General features: G+C 41.3%; 1 protein-coding gene across 2 annotated transcripts in view; it reads left to right on the top strand.

Annotated features, from left to right (window-relative positions):
- The first annotated feature begins 11,151 nt into the window (after window positions 1-11,151).
- LOC129420843 (5-hydroxytryptamine receptor 3A-like) overlaps window positions 11,152-21,895 on the top strand; it is a 32,717-nt gene continuing 21,973 nt past the window's right edge. Inside the window, exons 1-8 of one of the 2 annotated variants that reach the window (XM_073856851.1) lie at window positions 11,152-12,813; window positions 14,188-14,348; window positions 14,433-14,477; window positions 14,753-14,862; window positions 19,414-19,586; window positions 19,693-19,853; window positions 19,982-20,192; window positions 20,395-20,511. In XM_073856851.1, the coding sequence (XP_073712952.1) occupies window positions 14,265-14,348; window positions 14,433-14,477; window positions 14,753-14,862; window positions 19,414-19,586; window positions 19,693-19,853; window positions 19,982-20,192; window positions 20,395-20,511 (901 nt within the window). In that variant the 5' untranslated portion in view covers window positions 11,152-12,813; window positions 14,188-14,264. Of the gene's footprint in view, window positions 12,814-13,830; window positions 13,937-14,187; window positions 14,349-14,432; window positions 14,478-14,752; window positions 14,863-19,413; window positions 19,587-19,692; window positions 19,854-19,981; window positions 20,193-20,394; window positions 20,512-21,895 lie in introns of those variants that run through there. The other variant, XM_073856848.1, reaches the window with a different exon arrangement.

Here is a 21,895-nt window from a genome sequence, read left to right as displayed (position 1 = left end):
AATGCTGTGAAAGTTAGACTTGGCATCCATTTGAAAAGCTGTCTTACATTGTAAAAAGTGAAAACTTAAATTGGTAACACCTAAAATTTTTTAGTTTACTTAACTTAGATTTTTCACCATCAAGTGAAACTAAGGTGAGATTTTAAGTTGAATCAACTTAATTTTTTAGGTGCTACCAAATTAAGAAACTTTTTAAGTTGATCCAACTTTTCACTTTTTACAGTGCAACATAGTTTTTACCAAGCAGGAAGTGCGGTTCACGCTTCCACTCTATAGGTGGCGCAGAAAGACCAACAGCCATAGCCAACAGCCACCAAACACCACCAGTAGAAGATCATGCCTCGAACGTAAAGCACACTTCCTAGCCGTTTCTCAGGCCTTGTCCCAAATGGCACACTCCGGACTTGTGGACCTCCTCAGAGTCTATACTTTGATGACATCATGTAGTGCAGACCCTAGTGACCCTTGACGCGAGCGTCAACGCCAGAGATAGGAATAGAAGTTGCCCATCATTGTGAACTCCTCCCTTCCATCGTCTGATTGGTGTGATTTCTCTTTTGCAAGGACTTCTTGGTTGGTAGAGTGCGCAAAGCCTGCTGCAGTGCGGGCTTTGCCCATCAAGGGTTCAAAAGGGGCGCTGATGAGCACACTTCGGAGCATAAAACTGACAGATGGGACACCCTATGGACTTGCAGACTAAGTGAGCATGCGCAATTTAAGGCTACGAGACCGAAAGTCCACATGAAGTTTGCCATTTGGGACAGGGCCTCAATGTCAAGGATGATCCTCGGAAGCCAGAATTTTGAGGATGCTACGTCATCGACATCGATTCCAGAAATATCCCATATACAGGAAAGGATGCATATGTGTATCCTTTGCGCTCTTCGCGGGCTGAAATCACCCACAATCCTATGCGCGCAGCGACAAAAGCACACCTTTTCATTGACGTAATGATGCAATGACGTGCACTTGCTAGCCTGTTCCATTTACGTGTTCTCCGAATACGAGAGCCTCACCTAACCTCAGAAGGAAGTGACTTGTAAGGACTAGTCCTGCCAGGGAAGTATCCTTGACATTGAGAAGCAGCTCCTGCTTTGGCATTAACGCTAATAGACCTTTTGCAAGTAGATGTCACAGTTACGTCACTGCAAGCTGCGCGTGCAATGTGGTTGCAGAAAAACAGTGGAAATTAATGAGACACGAGTGAAACGAACAATATAACTCACTAGAAAATGTCTTGTTGTGCTTTTGAGTGTCAGAATAGGAATGCCAAAAAAAGATGACCTTCATTTTTATAGTATATCGTCATCGAAGATAAATGGTGTGATTTCTACTAAAGCTTCAAAGCTCAAAAAATCGTATTCGGACCAGCCCTATTTGACGCCTAAAGCAAACAACCTAGAAACGTAACCACAGGTTTTAATAAGCTGTTGGCCACTAGAGGGCCCTTATCCCTAAAACAGAACTGTACATCGTAATAAGGTGACTGCACAAATGACCCTTGAGGTCCTTTGGCAGGACAGTAAGAAAATGCATATCAATGTTTTTAAAAAGATTTTTTTTTAAGTATTTTTATTATTTTTTTGCTTTTAACAACAGAAGAGAAAGAAAATAAATAAAAACAGACATTAGTGAGATACATTGAAGTATGTAAACACATTTATTAAGTTTGAAACAAATATTTATAATAATAATAATAATTAAGAAATATCAGAAAAACATTACTAAAACGTGTTATGTTACAGTGTGTCATTATTTTGTGGTGTACTAGGTGTGTGTGTCTGCCTTGTGTTGTTCTGTTGCTCTCTCTCTCTCTCTCTCTCTCTCTCTCTCTCTCAGGCTAATTACCATCAGCTGCAACTCATTGTGCGCATGCCTGAGTCTGAGCAGAGCATTATAAATGCTGTTCTCTGAAGATCCTGTGCAGAGGAACAGTTCCCCCCAGCCTTAGAGTGGAAATTGTTTTGAGAGAGAGAGAGAGAGAGAGAGAGAGAGCGCAAACTGTGCTTATAATCTTGAGCCAGGTGTTGGCATACTTATTTGCTGTGGGTTAGCTGTAGTTTGCCTTAGCTAACCAATCTATCCTTGTGTGGGTAATTAAAAGGTAATTATCTCTTTTTGTACTAATTAATGGGAAATGTTAGCCTGACTAGGTCAGACTTTGTACTTCCGCTAAATTTCATTACGCTTCTGTACTATGATATCTCCCATTCTAACCGTTTCAAGACCGACGGCCCAATCAACAAACAGAGGGTGGGCTGAGAGTCGTGACGTAGATGCTAAGCGCCGAATGTACGGTTGTAATTTGTAGTGGACATGGAGGCACAGAAAGCTATTCGCTCTGTTGTGGAAAGCCGGCATTTGCCAACTTAAGCCGGAACAAGAAGAGTGTTTGTTAAACATTTTGAATGGAGATGATGATGTTGCCCTACTCTCGACAGGTTTTGGGAAAAGTTTAATTTATCAACTATTACCGATCATCAGCGAGAAACTATTGCAGCACAGCTTGGCGTGCAAAATGATCGAGAAATCATGGAGGGGAATTTCATTGTTCACAGTTAATGCTGGAGAACGCGTGGGGAAACATTCTTTGGTGACATTCCTGATTAACCAGAAAATAAGGTAGGAAGATTGAATTTACATATGGTTTGATTACACCAATGATTTTAAACTTCAGACAAGCCCCTCCCACGAGAAGGAAAACGATTGTCAATTATGCCCAGCCAGACTCTGTCTATGAAGTGTAGCGAATTAGCAGAGGATGGTATTACCAGGCTAGGGAAATGTAGGGTGAGAGTGCCTGTATATTTTGTAACTTTCTCCTGTTTTGTGGTCAGCTAGGAAGCTCCGGGAAGTTTATGTTGTTGGTTTTCATCTTTTTTTTCGAGTAGGGTAAGTAGCTTCTCTAATCCTTATTTAGTTGCTTTTTTGTTTATTATTTTAGGCCATACTCTCTCCTGAAGATTTATTCCTTTAGTTTTGTTAAACCTTCTTGCTATATAATTGGAAAATAGACATTATTTTTTCCTTAAAGTTGTGTTGAGTTTTCGCTCTGAGACTGAGGCTGAAGTGTGTTCTCCACGTTTTTTTTTTGTTCTAGACCTTAACGTTTTTATTATATTTCCTTTCTTTTGGTATCTTCCCTCCTTACCCCTAGACTGGGAGTGGAACATAACAATTGGGGGCTCGTCCGTTGCCATCACTAATAATAACTGACAACACACAGGTAAGTCTACTTTTTCTTCTGAGCAGTTTGGCAGTTTTTTTTCATGTGGGGGAGGAAACTGTGGTAGGGTGGAAAGATGGAGTTTGATTTAGTTGCGTTCACTCTCTCCTACCACAGAAGTCTTTGAGCGTTGTAGGAAAAAGGATTTATTGTTGATTGCAGACTTTTCCCAATATTAATATTCCTACAGTACAGGGGCAGTGAAATGTGTTTTCAAGCAAGTGCTGCGTGATAAGCTTGAAAAGATGGGGATTTGGCCAGAACCCTCTGCCAGGGAGGAGGTTTCACACAAATGTGTCGGACTATAGCCCTCCTAGTGTCCCTGCATTAGAGCCTTCTGGTGATCCATTGTTAGCGCTTAAAATGAAAGAGCTCGATTTCATGATTAAGAAGGAGGAACATCAAACAATGCTTGTTAAACTGTGTGTTATAGAGGCAGAAACCGATCATGATATTCAATTGCGGCGAATGGACAGTAAGGTGCCCGAACTGAAAAGTAAACCTGTACCTTTGCCTTGTTTAACTAAATATTTCTGCTAGCTCTCCCTTTAGTACCCATTCTGTGACACCTCAGGATTTGCATGACGCTGAAATGACTGCAAATTTTGATGTGAGCAGGTATTTGAAGCTGGTTCCGCCATTCAGGGAAAGAGAGGTAGATGCTTATTTCGTTACATTTGAGTGCATAGCCATGAAATTGCAGTGGCCTAAAGATGTGTGGGCATTGCTCTTGGAGTGCAGCCTCTCTGGGAAAGCCCAAGAGGTTTCCTCTGCCTTACCGTTAGAATAATCACTTGACTATGACGTTGTGAAGGCTTCAGTACTTGGAGCGTATGAATTGGTACTGGAGGCGTAAAGACAAAAGTTCCGCTCGCATGCCAAAACTGCCAAACAGACATACGTTGAGTTCGCCCGAGAGAAGCGCACACTTTTTGAGAAGTGGTGTTTTTCTAATCGAAACTTCAAGAACTTATTTTGCTTGAGAAGTTCAAGAGTAGTGTTCCTAAAAACGTGGTAAATCACTTAAACAAACAGAAAGTGACTTCTATCATTGATGCGGCTGTTTCAGCAGATGAATTCACAATAACGCCCCGGAACGTGTTCTTTACTTCACGCGTAATGCAATGTCCCCCACTAACATTAATACGAACAAAGACGTAAGACCTGCCTTGACACATGCTAAACGTTTCACACAACCTAGCTCACCTCATAAAAAGGCGGACAAGTGAGCTGTTTTTTTCTGCCTGGATCCAAGTCACCTAATTTCTGAGTGTCGGGCCTGGAAACAGAAAACTGCTGCTTCACACCCTAAAAGTGCAGCTTTGGTGCACACTGTTGGTGACATTACGAGTGCGTATCAGCATTTTTTACTGGATGGTACAGTGACTCCACAGTGGGTAAGTCAGTGTAGATTTTAAGAGACACTGGATTAGTCCAGTCACTTATTTCTGAAACTTCATTACCCGCTTCTAGTGTTTATTCTGGCTCTTATGTTTTAGTGTGAGGAATTGGCATGGGCTGTCTTAGTTTGCCATTACATGACTTCTACCTCACGTCAGACTTGGTCACAGGTCCCGTAACACTCGGAGTTTGTTCAAAATTACCAGTTGATGGGGTAGATGTTATTCTAGGGAACGATCTTGCGGGGGAAGATCTTTTTCCTAGACCCTTGGTAATTGGCATACAGACTCAAAATGATAGTTTGTCGCTTGCGCAAAATTTCCTACTGCCTTTCCTGCATGTGCAGTCACACGGGCCCAAAGTAAAAAGTTTCAAGATTGACCTCTGAGAGTTTCTTGGCTGACTCTGATGTTCATGATGTACCGCCAGAGAAGACTGTTACAGAAACCTGCAAGGTGGATCCTAAAGCTGAACTAAAGCCTGTTTTAGGGGTTGGCAGGGAACAATTGGCTATTGCTCAGAGGACAGACCCCTCTTTAGCCAGCTGTATTGAGTCTGTAGTGAGACTCAAAAGAAAACCTCATGGTAAGGTACTTTTGGGAAGGGGAAGTCTTAATGCGGAAATGGAGACCCATTGCTCCTTCTTCCCTTAATGTAATTTAGCAAATTGTCCTGCCTCAACAGTATAGAGAGCATGTATTGAAAATTGCCCATGAACATGTACTCTCAGGACACTTGGGGGTACCAAGACGTTCAAACGAGTGTCTCACTACTTTTTCTGGCCAGGGCTAAAGTCAGCTTTGTCTAAGTTTTGCCGTTCTTGTGATGTTGTCAAATCGTAGGCAAGCCGAACTAAAAACGTCCTGTTGCTCCCCTGCGGCCTATCCCTGTTATGCGCAAACCCTTTGAGCGTCTGTTACTGGACTGCGTGGGCCCTATGCCCAAGTCAAAATCTGGTCACAAGTACATCCTGTCTATAATGTGTACTTCTACACGTTTCCCCGAAGCGATTCTTTGCTCTGTGAAAGCCTGCATCATTGTCCATGAATTTATCAAGTTCTGTACTGTTTTTGGATTGCCGAAGGTCATACAAACTGATCAAGGTACAAATTTTACTTCAAAGTTGTTCTTACAGACACTAACTCAGTTTGGAGTTGTGCATAAACTATCAAGTGCATACCACCCTCAATCGCAAGGTGCTGTGGAAAGATTCCACCAAAACTCAAGATGATGTTAAGTACTTACTGTCTTTCTAGTGGTAAAGATTGGGCAGAGAGTTTACCATTCTTGATGTTTGCTATTAGGGAAGCAGAACAAGAGTCCCTTGGGTTTAAATATTGGCCACACGGTGCGGGGCCCTCTTAAAGTTTTAAGTGAGCAGTTGCTAGCTAAAGATTCAAGGCCTATCCCAGTTATTGATTATGTAAGTTCATTTCGAGAACGGTTGCACATCGCCTTAATCTTGCTAGAAAACATTTGGTCGCAACACAATCTAGAATGAAGGAACGCTACGACAAAAGTGTTTCTCGTAGATTTCAGCTGAACTATGAAGTTCTACCAGAAAGACTCGAAGATAGGTTAAGAATTGATATGCGTTTATTTAACAGTAGTTAGCAACCAAGGTTGGAATGTAACACAGTATAGTTCTTTGGCGTAGGCCCCGACCATAGTTCAAATCCGGGGGTCACGGATTCTTGCGGTTCCTGTCTGAAGATGAAGACAGGCCAGAATCTAATCCCCAAAAATTGATCACGATGATCGGTACCCACCAGTGTTTCTTTGAGGCTCCTGAAACAGATAAGAGAAATTGTTATCTACTGACATTGACGTATGCCGTAAGAGGCCATGGGATTGCTGCTTAGGCCATAGAAGGCAGCAATATGCCAGAGAGAGATAGGCTGGAGAGATAGGCTGAAAGATAGGCCGCGTAGGCCGTAGAAGGCAACGATATGCCTAGTGGGAAAAGGCCGCATAGGCTTTAGAAGGCAACGATATGCCAGACAGAGATAGGCCGCGTAGGCCATAGAAAGCAACGATATGCCTAGTGAGAAAAAGCTGCTTGGGCCTTTGAAAGGCAACGATATGCCAGAGAAATAGGCCGCGTAGGCCATAGAAGGCAACGATATGCCAGATTGAGATAGGCTGGAGAGAGGCTGGAGAAGTAGGCCGCGTAGGCCGTAGAAGGCAACAATATGCCTAGTGGGAAAAAGCCGCGTAGGCTTTAGAAGGCAACGATATGCCAGACAGAGATAGGCCGCGTAGGCCATAGAAAGCAACGATATGCCTAGTGAGAAAAGGCCGCGTAGGCCTTTGGAAGGCAACGATATGCCAGAGAAATAGGCCGCGTAGGCCATAGGAGGCAACGATATGCCAAATAGAGATAGGCCGCGTGGGCCATAGAAGGCAACGATATGCCAGATAGAGATAGGCCGCGTAGGCCATAGAAGGCAACGATATGCCGAGTGAGAAAGGCCGCATGGCCATAGAAGGCAACGATATGCCGTGTTGAGAGAGGCTGTGTAGGCCATGAAGGGTAAAGATATGCCAGGGTTAGATAGGCCGCAAGGCCGTAGAAGGCAACGATATGCCCAGTAGGAAAAGCCAACAGGTTAGCTTGCAATAAGATTCACCACCACCAGTATTGATAAAAGGTACATACCATAAACATGTCCATAAATTTCGAACGTAATATCAGCAGTAGAGGATATCCGTAGAAGGCTGCCACGTTAGGCTTGATAGCAGAGAGGCCGCGTAGGCCGCAGAAGGCAACGTTATGCCAGAGTAAGAAATGATATAAACGGCAAAGGCCATGATTTAGCATGGTTAAATACACCACCACCACCAGTAGTTTGCTTAAACATACCTTGATTACTGCTTGCCGATATTGAATTGACCGTCATTGTGGTTTCCTGCGCACAATGAAATAAGGAGCTCGGCTCCTGATGAAGAGACACAATTGGTGTATGCATGCTTTTATATTGTCATTATAAAAGTAGGGAGAAGATTATATGGTTACAAACAAATCTGACTGATGCTAAAGATTGCACGGCGTCACTGTCGTGTCTTGGGTTTCCCCAGTCTTGTACTCTTTATTTGAAGTTCTGTAAGTCATCCATGTCTGTAGTTCTTGTAGTTCGTTGGTCCTTGTTCTAGATTGTTTCCCCGGGTGTGTCTTGATATCTTGTTTACCCACATGAATATATAGTCCTTGTGTTTCAGTTGTCCTTTGTCGAGTGTAGTTTGCCGTCATCACTTTTTAGTCCTGTATTCTGGTCTTCATTCTAGTTCTGCTTTGTGCACTTTGGGTTTTTAAGAATTAAGCCATTGCATTTGGATCCGTTGCCTTGTCTTGCCTGCTTCGCCATGACTCACAGATGATTATAAAATTATCCGTTTACGATGTAAATTAAAACCCCCAAAAACTGAGGCGCGGTATCAGTAGGGTTGTGCAGTTGATAGATGGATGTACTCCGAAAGTAATAGCCTTCTAGATGAAAGTTTACAGCTTAAACTTTGACTAACCATAATAGCATGATTAAACATGACATTTTTGTGCTAATAGTCTTACATGATATGCACTTAAGAAGTTCTGAATTATTTGTTGAATGAAGATCCTTTGCCACACTGGCGTTCCATAAATGATCGAAGTCCGCACCATACACGACCGCGTACGTGAAACGTGACAAACTGAGTGCACGCGGCAAGTGTGCATGGCCAAATACTAACGAAAGCTAATTTCTTGTACATGTAGCAATTATGCATGTTCAAATCCTTACAGCCGTTTGTAATAAGAGTTCCTGGAAGTCGATAAGGAGGCCTGATGGTAATGCAGGCACTGAAAATAAAGCACTTATAGAACTGCATGTCCGTAGTCTGAGTAAAAACATGTATATAGTTTTAAAATAGCTTGCCTCATGTATGCAGCCGCGCTGTTATAAGTTTTAAATCCTAGCAGCTGGTGTAATGTGGTTATATGGAAAGTTGATGCATGTTTCGCTATTTTCTTAAGGATGCAGAGTAAGAAGATTGTATGCTTCTAATTCCAGACAAAGTTCCTTGTAAAGTTATCATTTAGAATCACAACTGCATGATTTTTGGCCTTCCCAAACGAAAGATTTCCATCGTGAAACAATCATCGCGATTCCTATGATCGTGGCTCTTCGTCGGTGGTACAGTATCGTACGGTGGGAAAAGTTAAAAGACGTACGTTTTCCTGGTCTTGCGTCCAAGATAGCCTACAACAGCTTTCTGACAGTATCAGAAATTCAGCATGATCACCGCACAATGCGTTTGCTGCTATAATCTTGTCAGAGTGAAAAAAAAAATCCTGTGGTATAATCCAGGCTTTAAACAAAACATTGAATTAAATTAGAAACAAGTTATTTCAGATGCATTCCAATTCTCCAGTCATGTTGGCTTTCATTAAAACAGCATATGACGATTAGAATTAAATAGTTGAAACACATAAGATAATCGAACACCACTATATTCGAACATAACACCACTCGAAGAAATATTTAGACATTATTTCCATTGGGTTCCATGCTAAAACAAGAAGGAATTGTGTTTGTATTCTGTATAGCTGGTGGCACAACCATTTCGGGCGAAACATATGTTGCCAACGTTCAACAGCACTTTAAATAGGAATTACGTGATGTGATTTAAAGCTAGCAGTCACATTACATATTCAAACCAGTATCCAGACATCCGCTGTAGCCTACCCATACGCATATTCTGTGTGCCTGCGACGCCAATAAAGCACAAAGCACTTAATGGTTTAAACTGATCCATCCTGTTGTATTCTTGAAGAGGCAAGGCGCGCGTTTTTCAACTTTAAGTGAGGTCTACTGCATACAAACAAACTCGACATGAGGGTTTACAGGCTCAACTAGTTGAGACATCCACATAATGCACACCGATCAAAACACGGCAAGCCCTTAGGAATAACACCAATGCACGTAATTGTATTAAAGACACCACACAACATCAGCTCCGTCTCCATATTACGCTGTAAGACATAGTCATTCTATCTTTCGGTTGTAAAAGCATGTACTGTGCTATCAGCCAATCCAGCATAATGAATAAGAGAGCTTACCTTAGGAGAAGATAATCCAAATACATAGATGGGATGTTCAACGCAACCGAGCTCGGATAAGAAGTTGACTGAGATCTGGAATAAAGTCTCATTTGAAAAGTACAGTTAAAAGTTGATGCATTCTCGTACTTTATACATGTGCATAACTGAAGATCTTAAAGCACAAAGCTTTAGATGGAAACATTTATGCTGAACCCCGTGCTCAAAATTGACAATATGCATTACTGTTGCCATTCGACCACACACACACTTACGATTTGCTCAGCAACAAAATGTGTGCTTGAAAAATTTACGATGTATGACCAGGATTTATTCTCCAATGATATATTAATGGTGTATCCTACCATAAGATTTAAAGTTCGTAAAATAGCGTATCCCCGTATCCTTAAAGTCTGTAATTAGGGTCAGGTGAGTGAAGATCTAACGTGAATATTTTCATTTGATATGAACATTTTGCATGAATACTGTTAGGCATTAAGCAACTTGCATTGTAGTACCGTAGCAGGTATAGGACGTTGCAAGACCTGTTACATGAATAAATAGTACCTTATATTATTGATGTTTTAGGGAAACACTGAAAGGGACAGTTCAGATGAAGCTCGTATACTTTGCGCATTCCTTATTCCAATGAAACACGCGAACATTAGACCGCGTCATTTGCCTGTTTGCCGCATGTCATGCATTGCATACACGCCGTATTTAATGTGTGAAATTTTCGCGAGCAATAGTCTCTTCATCCAAGTCGATTCCATGTCTTTGCTTCACAAAACATTCGCGTACGGTTTAAAACCAATAATAAGCGGAGCACTTGGTATTGTAGATGAAAGACAAAGATCCTGTGATGAGGTAGATATCAACCTTCAGCATTCTTCCAAAGCCGCCACGGCGACTGCCAGCGTGCAGGACGTGCAGCGCTTCGCCAATCAATGATGATTACTGATATCTGCTGCGGGCGTTCAGAGTGTGCGACAGTCAATTAATATTATGGTTACACTTTACAGATCATCCAAATGTTCTTGCACTGTTCATAAAAGAAACGGCCTGTGGTATCCTTCCCTGTGTACTGCAGGGTTACACACTTTTAAGGAAGCTTGAAGACTTCCCTCCTCTTTAACCTTCTGTGAGAGCTCCTCGCGATGGTGCAGGTGAAACGAAATGAGATGAGAAAATCCCAGGAAAACAGTTCGAATGCCCGATAAACTCACTCATCATTTGAATCGGCGTGTTACAGGTAACAACGCTTTAGTGTACATATGCACTGAACATCGAGCATGTAAATGCTGGCATCAGTATCTGCGAACGCAAAGACAGATGAGTACAAGCCTTATATACTCTCAGGGTGATTGATTGCGCCTTGTGAAATGAATGACGTAACATTCGAGTTTCCTGGTAGAACCTCTGCTACGCTACGCTAAGCTAACATTTCTTGTACTTTTGCCTGAGCCTGGTTCAGCCCTCCATGCTAGGTTTACAGGTCCATACTCTGTGAAGGAGAAACTTTGTGAAACTGACTATGTTGTCAGCACACCAGATAGGCGGCATAAAACTAGAGTATGCCACATTAACATGCTGAAGAAGTTTGTATGCGACTCTCCATCTGAACCCCCATGTAACCCTGTGACCATACTCTTACCAGTTGCTGTAGCCATGCCAGTTATTGAACATGTTGGTAAGAGACTACAAAACACAGCCGTGATGAAAGATCTACCTTCTTTTCTCTCTCATCTAGAACCAGATCAGGCTGGTCAGATTATGCAGTTAATGCATCAGTACATGCCTTTATTTTCTGATGTGCCAAGGAGAACCACTGTTCTCAAACATCATAGGCTCTGCTAAACCAATCAAACAGCACTCTTACATAGTTAATCCAAGTAAGCGCCACATAATGAAAACTGAAGTCGAGTACATGTTACAGCACAGTTTGGCTCAGCCTAGGCAGAGTCTATTGAGCTCCCTGTGCTTACTAGTTCTGAAGGCAGAAGGCACATACCGGTTTTATACTGACTTTCGCAAAGTGAATGCGGTAACGACACCTGACTCCTTCCCACTTCCCCAAATGCATTGATCATGTAGGATCAGCCAGGTTTGTTACAAAACTTGACTTGTTAAAAGGTTATTGGCTGAAATCTCTGCATTTGTTATGCCAGACTGCTTCCTAGAATATTCTGTTCTCGCCTTCGGAATGCGAAATGGACCAGCCACTTTTCAAAGGCTGATGCATTTTGTGTTAGGCGATGAATTGTGACCCCTACCTTGACGATATTGTAGTCTACACTGAGTCGTGGGAAGACTACATTCAAATCTTGGAAATGGTCTTTGAAAGGTTAAAATGTGCTTCACGAACCTTAAACCTGTCTAAGTGTGAGATAGAAAAGGCTACTGTCACCTACCTAGGGAAAAGGGTAGGCCATGGCTGCGTTAAACCTGTCGAAAGCTATTCTGTTGGAAGCTATTCTTAAGTTCCCTAAACCTAACAACAAACGTGAGCTTAGGCGATTTCTGGGAATGACTGGTTACTACAGGGTTTTTGCAGAAACTTTTCCTCTGTAGTGGCTCCTTTAACAGACCTCCTAAACACAACGAGAGTGTTTAGCTGGGACTGTGTATGTGATCAAGCATTTGTAGCCGCTAAAGACCTATTGATTAATGCCCCTGTGGTAGCTGCACCTAACTTTGAATTGCCTTTCAAACTGCAGGTGGATGCAAGCAACTTTGGTGGAGGAGCTGTCCTTATTCAAGAAGATGCTCAAGGCATTGAGCATTCTGTGTCTTATTTCTCCCGCAAGTTCTCAAAGGGCCAACTATCCTATAGCACAATTGAAAAAGAAGCTTTAGCTTTATGGTGGGCTCTACAGCATCTTGAGGTTTACCTTGTGAGTACTGCTTTACCTGTGGTTGTGTATACAGACCATGACCCTCTAACTTTTCTGTCCAACATGTCTTCCTCCAACCAGCGTTTGCTATGCTGGGCTCTCAAGCTTCAAGATTTCAACCTCCAGATCCAGCACATCAAAGGCAAAGACAACATTGTGGCTGATGCTCTGTCCAGATCTGTTGAGATGACCGCTTAAGTACTGTGGATGTTGGGATGGTACAGAAACTTTATTGAATCCTGGTCTGTAATTTTAGTGGTGGGGGTGTTACGTCCCAGTGTATACTTATTTGCTCTGGGCTAGCTGTAGATTGCCTTAGCTAACCAATCTATCGTTGTGTGGGTAATTAAAAGGTATTGTATCTCTTTTTGTACTAATTAATGGGAAATGGAGGGTAAGAGGGTATTTTGTAACTTTTTTTCGATAAGCTGAAATATTACTGATATCATATCCACATTTAAAATATATTACATTAATATCTAATTTAAATATTACATTTGAGTGTACATGAGATTGTTTGCAACAATAGTCCCTGTGAATTGGGGGGTAATCCAAGCGATCGATTTAAAATTTCACAAGACTTTTTTAAGATTTAAAATAAATCTTTGGTGTCCCCAGAGTACATATGTGCAGTTCTAGCTCAAAATATTATGTAGATAATTTATAACATGTTAAAATTGCCACTTTGTAGGTGTTAGCAAAAAAGTGTTGTTTTTGGGTGTGTCCTTTTAAATACAAATGAGCTGAACTCTGCACTTAATGGCAGTGCCGTGGTTGGATAGTGCAGATTAAGGGGCCGTATTATCACAAGGGATGCCATACTTCAATGAGCTATTTTTTCACATGCTTGCAGAAAATGGTTTACCAAAACTAAGCTTTAAGAGAAATCACACTCGACTGTGGGACCATTGTCCTCTGGGACATTAACAAAAATCGCTGAAGATTAACAGATGTTAAAACAGTTAGTAAAGACTAACTGAGCTTTTTGATTATACAGAAAAAAAGACAGCCGCGCAAATAAACTTACAGATAAATTTTTAATCTTGTCTTTAAATGCTTTTTATTTTAATTATTTGAATATAAATGTTATTTGCATTTGATTTTTCCATTTTATTTAGATATGCAAATAACTAACATAAAAGGTATGATGTCAGCTTTTCATATATGTTTACCTACATTTTAGTAAACTTATTAAGAAGGTGGGGCATGTTTGTCACTCATGGTACATAAATAGAGCAAATGACAATAACCTTCATCCTGCTAAAATCGTTTTAATTTGGATCACACATTTTTCACTATCTGCCATGTATCTGCGCTGGTTAATGTTTTTTCTTGCTTTTGGTAAGTTTTCTTTATTCATATTATTAGTAGCAAAATGTTCTTTAATCTACAATTGTGGTGTGTGTTTATATTTTTATTTCATAAATGTGAAACTGACTAAAACAATACAGGTGTTATATACCGGCATTAAGTCGGTTTTTGCTGCTAACCACAAAATATACAAAGTATGAAGTACAGAAGAATAAAATGAAAAAACTGTTACATTCTTACTGTTGTTTATGGTGAATATGGATTTGTTTTTATGTGTTTAGGTTGGGTGACTGCTACTGATAGCTGCAGTTATAAGGGACTTATTGAACATCTTGGCTTAGACAGCGATAACTTTCAGATGAAGTCTCTCCGCCCGGTGTATAACTTCAGCAACCCTACTGGAGTTTTGGTAGACTTGTTTGTGACCTCCATCACAGATGTGGTATGAGTCCAGCATCATTTACGACCAAATTCATATAGACACGTCACGTGAGATGCCAATGATCTTTTCTCTTTTATTTACTAGAATGAAAAAGCCCAAAGCTTCGCAACACAGATCACACTTGTATTGGTAAGTGTTTTACAAACCTCTCTCATGTCATGCTACACATTTTTACAAACTGTGTTGCACTGTAAAAAGTTAAAAGATTATTTAACTAAAAATGTTCACCTAAAGTGAAACTTAATTTTAATTAAGTTAAAAATACTTTCACATTTTATTGTGTACAGAAATCAGATAATAAAATAAATATACTATAAGCATAGGCTATATTGTTCATTGGTATACTGAAAACCCCAAACTGGTCAGCCACTAGTTATAATCACTGTTAACTTTATAACTTTCAGGGTTGGATCAATGAATTCACAAGGTGGAACGACAGCAACTTTTGTGGGCTCCAAACATGTACAATTGATAAAGATAAGATGTGGATACCAGACATTACCATTGCCGAAAGGTCTTATAAATACTTCTATTGTAATATTAGTAATTGTCTTTTAATTACAGACAAATGTGAGAATGGGTTGTTGGTACGTAAAAAATTACAAATAAAAAATAGATTTTATATTGATATTAAATAACAAAATGCTCCAAAATTTTATTGTTCATTGTCATATATCATATATCATATCATATCATATATTGTTCATATTTCTATAATATAATTAAACAGGGTTTCCACGGGTCCTTGAAATCCTGGAAAGTTTGTGATTCTGGGGAAAAAAATCCAAAGCCCTGGGAAGTTTGTAAAAATATACATACATAGATACAAGTCATTAAAAGTGCTTGAATGTATTTTATGAAAGAAGCTTTCTGGGGAAAAATCCATATTATTCCCTGTGTAGTGTAGGATAATATCATAAAATTCTAGCCATTTAAGCACACGTGCTAAACTGTTCACTTTAAATGCTTATATCTTCTGTATGCGAATGTTGATTCATACCAAAATGCTTTTTTGCATAGTTGTGTCACGATCGGGAAACAAAGAAGACGAGGAAAACCCAAACGCAGACTAAAATAAAGAATACTTTAATATATACAAACACACAGAACCAAAACACCCACGAGTGTTATTACAATAACAGACACGAGAACTAAACTAACTAACATAAACAATGAGAACACTAAACTACATAAACTCACACAGGAGACCAGGAACAGGAATACACTCAGGGAACTTGAAGGGAACACAGAATAATATCAACGCATGGAGGACAGGACAGAAGGATATTAAATAGGGAATTCTAAACAACAAACACCTGAAGCTAATCAAACATAAGGGAGCGGGAAACAATTCACGAACCCTGAGAGAAACGTGGACCGCGGAAGGGCATGTCACACAACTCTCTCAGGGCAGACACGTACTGTCACAACCTAATCTCTCAAACTCGGATAAGACAAGAAATGGAGAGACCAGGTCATGACAGTACCCTCCCCCTAAGGGCGGATACTAGACGCCCTTAAGAGGAGACACTAAACACAGGACCTAAAATGGGACAAAAACCAAGAAAACAAAGAAACCAAAATTAGTGGTAAGCCAGACAACATAATAACAGGGTTGGGATGGGCTAACAAAAACAATATACATGGAAGAGGAGGGGGAGTAACAGCAAATCTTGAACAATGAAAGTCAGTTTGTGTCCTAACAGTTTTATGAGTCTTTTTGGCGTTGATGGTGACAGGTGGAGAAGTCCGGGGGGAAGAACAAGAGTTCACAACAACTGAAGGGGACTGACGAGGGAACACCGGGGGCACAGGAAGTACAGGGGGCTCAGGAATAACAGGAGGAACAGAGAGCACAGGGAGCACAGGAAACAAAGACTGAACCGGACAAGACGGTTCCGATCCGCCGGAAAAGGCGGATTCCTCCACATCCATCGGATGCGCCGGCGACACAGGACGCGCCGGCGACACAGGACGCGCCGGCAACTCTGGAGACTTGGGGGAAGTAGATGGTACAAGCTGCATGGGAGAGGTGTTCTTCCTCCTCGTCTTCCGTCTGGAACGAGGAGCGGAAAGCGCCGGAGGAGTGGGAGACAGCACGGCCGGACCACCCAACTCCGAAGCTGAACCACCCGACGCCGAGTCCCAGGAGGCATGTCTCTCACGTTTCCCCCTGAGACTGTTGGGTGGACAGGACACGGGTGGCAGAGACGAGAATGGCCTGTCTGAAGAGAACACTCCCACTCGCCGACGCTCCGGGATGGTTGCCAGAGGGGCTGGAAAAGAGGTCCTTCCTCCCTGGAATGCCCCTCTTGCCGTGGCACCTCTCCACGCGTTGCTTCCCCCGCGTCAAACCAGTCTTGTACCTCTAAACGCCGGGTAGTTGATATTGGGGTTGAGGTCCATAGTCTGCTGGGTTTTTGTTTGCCGTTAATATTCTGTCACGATCGGGAAACAAAGAAGACGAGGAAAACCCAAACGCAGACTAAAATAAAGAATACTTTAATATATACAAACACACAGAACCAAAACACCCACGAGGGGGTAAAACAATACAATAACAGATACGGGAATAAAACTAACTAACATAAACACTGGGAACACTAAACTACATAAACTTACACAAGACCAGGAACAGGAATACACTCAGGGAACTTGAAGGGAACACAGAATAATACCAACGCACGGAGGACAGGACAGAAGGATATTAAAGGGGACATTCCAGAAGACGTTTTTAAGATATTAAATAAATCTTTGATGTCCCCAGAGTACATTTGTGAAGTTTTAGCTCAAAATACCATATAGGTAATTTATTGTGGCATGTTAAAATAGGCACTTTATGGGGCTGAGCAAAAATGCACCGTTTTTGTGTGTATCCCTTTAAATCCAAACGAGCTGCTCAGGTGGGCGGAGTCTCAAGCGCTCGCACTGTAGAGTGTAGACAAGACAGAGCATCGAGGGGAGATTCTCTCACGAAAGAAGTTAGTGAGCGATGTTAAGCATTATATTTGAACAATTTTAAAAAGTCAATTGTCTGTTTTATGCATACTAAATACATGTTTATCAGCAGATGGGAACATTGTGGAATAAAAATAAATACTTTAAGGTCTCATAGTGTTTACTTTTTGACCAAACCACACGAGCACATTTAAATGATCTGTAATAAAACAACACTTTTAATGTTTAAACTTTAGAGAAACAGATCAAATGTCATGTTAAAGTTTATTATGTACCCATATTGAACACATTCGCGTTTCTGTCAGTCTCTCATCTATCTTGTAACTCCTCATTCATTTGAAAGAGAAACATTAAACAACATATTTACTTATTGTGTATGATAGTGAATACGCGTTGTTCACTCACTCTGTCTCGTGCAGTGCATTAATCCTCATGTTCATTCATTCATATAAACTTTAGAGAAACATATTAAACAACATAACTTACTTGAAAGCGAACCGTCGCGTTGCTCTCTCTCTCGTTCGTTCGCTCACTCGCTCTCTCTCTCTGTTGCTCTAAGGCAGTGCTTCTCAAATAGTGGGGCGGGACCCCCAGGGGGGCTCGAAGCGACACCAAGGGAAAATACTTTTTCAGGAAGTGATTTTTAAAGACATTACACCCCAATCACGCTGTAAACCGCTTGTGTTATTTATTGATTATATTTAATTTTTTTAGTATCAAATGGTCAAAAAATATTATACTTTAAATAAGGATTGATTTTTTTTATTTCAGGAAAATTGATGCATTTTAAGTCTTTTCTGTTACAGACTAAAAAACAATGTTAATAAAGTTATTCTTTGTTGTAAGTTGATCGATATTTCTTTTTTTGTGTTTTCTTTTTGTGTTTTCTCAATGTTAATAAGGATACAATGTTTTGAAGATGTGTAATTTTATAGGCAAATGATACTATTTACAGTCGCGGCAGAGAGTTGGGGGGGCGCAAAATGTTTACCTCTTCCTAGGGGGGGGGGGGGGGGGCGTGACAGAAAATAATTGAGAAGCACTGCTCTAAGGTAAGGTTAATCCTTTAGAACGTTAATTCAATCTTTAGAAAGATTATTAAAACTACAAGTTATAAGATTGTAGGCTACTGTTTGTGTTTTATGGAATACAAACGCGTCATGCTGTCAGTCACTTTCTCTCGGTTGCTCGCACTCAAGGTAGCTTCATGGTTGGATAGCGCAGTTGAAGGGGCGGTATCATTATAATAAGAGGCCTTAGCTACGTCACGCAGGGAGCGAAATCCGGATGACCTATTTATTCACATGCTTGCAGAGAGAGCCTGACCAAAACAAAGTTACAGGGTTGCTATTTTTCATGTTTTCTGGGTTGGTAGAAGCACTGGGGACCCGATTATAGCACTTAAACATGGAAAAAGTCTGATTTTCATGGAATGTCCCCTTTAAATAGGGAATTCTACACAACAAACACCTGAAGCTAATCAAACATAAGGGAGCGGGAAACAATTCATGAACCTTGAGAGAAACGTGGACCGCGGAAGGGCATGTCACACAACTCTCTCAGGGCAGACACGTACTGTCACAACCTAATCTCTCAAACTCGGATAAGACAAGAAATGGAGAGACCAGGTCATGACAAGTTGTGTTTGAAAACGTCTCGGGTTATGTATGTAACTGTTGTTCCCTGAGAAGGGAACGAGACGCTGCGTCTCCCTTGCCATACTTCCTGCGTCCCTGTTACGCCGTCTTTGGCAATATTTCAGATAGCGATATACTTCCTGACTCCCACGTCACCCGTCTTTGTTGTTAAGCCTCATCATTGGTTGAATTTGATATACACATTCAGACGCACTTACCCCTGGAGGCGTCCCCAAAGTGTCACAGCAGTGACGCAGCGCGAGTTCCCTCGAAAGGGAATTGTAACAATGTATCTTAAAAGTAACATGAAAGTGAAACTTGCTTCCACTACAAAAATGTGTTCCCATATTTAGTCCTTGAATTTGAGGGTATTGGACCTGGAAAGGCCTTGAAAAGTTGTTGAATTTAAAGTTAACTCAAGTGTGGGAACCCTGATTAAGGTCCTGTTCTTTCTGTGTTTTTCTTTTCAGCATCAAAGCAGAATTTGCAGCTGTGGAAAATCCTTATGTAAAGATGTTCAATTTTGGTGGTGTACTCCTGTCCGAAACCTTAATTTTGACCACCGCCTGCAAGATGGACCTGTACAAGTTTCCCTTTGATGTCCAAACATGCGAGCTGACAGTTCAGTCTTCATTGAATTCAAGTAAATCTGAAACCCCAAATTATATGCTGGCAAATGTTTAAAATCATTGTTCACCTTCAGAATTGTCGGACATTAATATCATTTATTTGTTTATATTCACTCACAGTCGATGAGCTTACAGTCAATCCATTTTCTGATGCCTCATTTATGACTGCCAGCTCTAAGAAGTCTTTTCAAACTCAAGGGGAGTGGGAACTACTCAGCATTACCGTGTCTAAATCCAATATGTCTACTCTGGGATATGTATTGGATCAGCTGAAATTTCAGGTACAGGAAAGGGAGTAAAACATTACATTTACCACATTATTTACTGTGACGTGAACTTATTTTATAGATTAGTGAAGTCAGTAAGTATATATATATATTTTTTCCTATAATTATATATATTTTTGCAGATCACCATAAAAAGGAGACCTCTACTGTATATCATCAACTTCATATCACCAGTGTTTTGCTTTCTTGTGTTGGATGTGGCCTCATTCTTCATGAATTCAGCAGAAGGAGAGAAGCTGGGCTTTAAAGTGACTTTACTTTTGGCGATTTCTGTGTTACTGCTCATTCTTAATGACACGCTGCCCTCTACTGCCAATGAGGTCCCATTGATCGGTGAGCCTTACAAGTATGCTTAGACATGAGAACCAATGATTGTACTGTAGTAGTTTTAGATTAATTGTACAGCACTAATACAGCCTCATTCTGGGACAAGTGAAATGTGGACAATGAATATAATGGATTTGATTAGAAATGTGGTGATTAAATTATTTGTTTTTTTCTGTCAAGATCATTATTTCGTATGTTTTTTCCACAGGGCTTTTCTGCAGTGTGATTTTCATTCTCATTGGTATCAGCATTCTGGAGAGCATTCTTGTGGATTTTCTGATGGCTAGAGGAGATCAGATTGAGGATTCCACATCTACTGTTACTGGTAAATATAAAAAACATAGTTTTACTACAAAAAAGTTGCTTAAATTAACCATGGTTTTGCTACAGAAATTATAATTTAACCATGGTTTATGTAGTAAAACATCTTTGTTACGACTGTAACCATGGTTCCCTGATGGAGGGAACAAGATTATGTGTTGATGACGACAGTAGGGGTGTGCCCTTCTGAGCCCTCCATCAAGGAAACGTGGTTACAGTCATAACCGAGACGTTCCCTTTCTGTCGTCCACGTTGTGTTGATGACGACAGTAGGGGTGTGCCCTTGAGAGCCCTACATCAGGGAACCGTGGTTACAGTCATAACCAAGTCGTTCCCTTTCTGTCATCCACGTTGTGTTGATGACGACAGTAGGGGTCCCTATATGTCTTGACCTCAACGAAGCAGGCAGAGACAAGTCAAAACGTGCCATACTGAATGCTAAATGACATCGCAACCTTCCAGTAAAGTGTAAGTAGGAAATGGTCTCACCATATGGGCTGAACACATGACCAAGAACGTGTCTGAATCTCACAACAGGGAGAAAACATTGCCGGAGGTATACCACTGAACACTTTCCCAACTGGGAGAGTGGAGAAAAAGACTTGACATAAGTATTGGCATAGTACGGATGAGGCTCACCTGGAGACTCAAGATCTAAGCAGATGGAAACTGCTCCACTTAGTTTTCACCGGAGAAGCCTAGTGATTGAAAAGGTACCAACCCATTCATCTGAAAAGAGAACATTGGTATAGGACCCTGACTCACCTGAAAAGTTGAAAGGGTACTAAGGCAAGCAGGACGCCTGGCCAGCCGCCCGGACTAGATGTTGTCTGCCTGGAGAACACTGGCTGACACTGGCTAAACACGGAGATTGTAAAACCGTGCAAAAGTATTAGGCGTCACCCAACCTGCAGCCCTACAATGTCTGCAAGGGTAGCGCCCTGTGCCAGTGCCCAAGAGGAGGCAATGCCTCTGGTAGAGTGAGCTTTCACTCCAAATGGACACGACAGATCTTGGTATCGGTACGCCAAGGAGATGGCTCCCATGATCCAGTGTGACATCCTCTGTTTGAAGACAGCCTTTCCCCTCTGCTGTGCACCATAACAGAAAAAGAGCTGGTCTGAAGTTCTAACATTTTGAGTGTGTTCCAGGTAAAGGCACAGTGCAGGTACCAGACACAGCTGAGACAGGGTTGGGTCTTCTGCTCTGGAGGGGAGAGCTTGCAGGTTCACCACCTGATCCCTAAAGCGAGTGGTGGAAACCTTGGGTGTGTAGCCGGACCAAGGTCTCAGGACAACGTGAGAGTAACTCAGCCCCAACTCCAGACACTCAGGGGAAACAGAGAGCACCTGCAGGTCTGTGAGTTGAGGAAGACCAGCTTCTACTAG

The sequence above is a fragment of the Misgurnus anguillicaudatus genome, chromosome 19, assembly GCF_027580225.2.
Source record: "Misgurnus anguillicaudatus chromosome 19, ASM2758022v2, whole genome shotgun sequence".
Taxonomy (NCBI): domain Eukaryota; kingdom Metazoa; phylum Chordata; class Actinopteri; order Cypriniformes; family Cobitidae; genus Misgurnus; species Misgurnus anguillicaudatus.
Note: the sequence above shows the minus strand (reverse complement) of the source record. Positions and strands in the feature narration are given on the sequence as shown.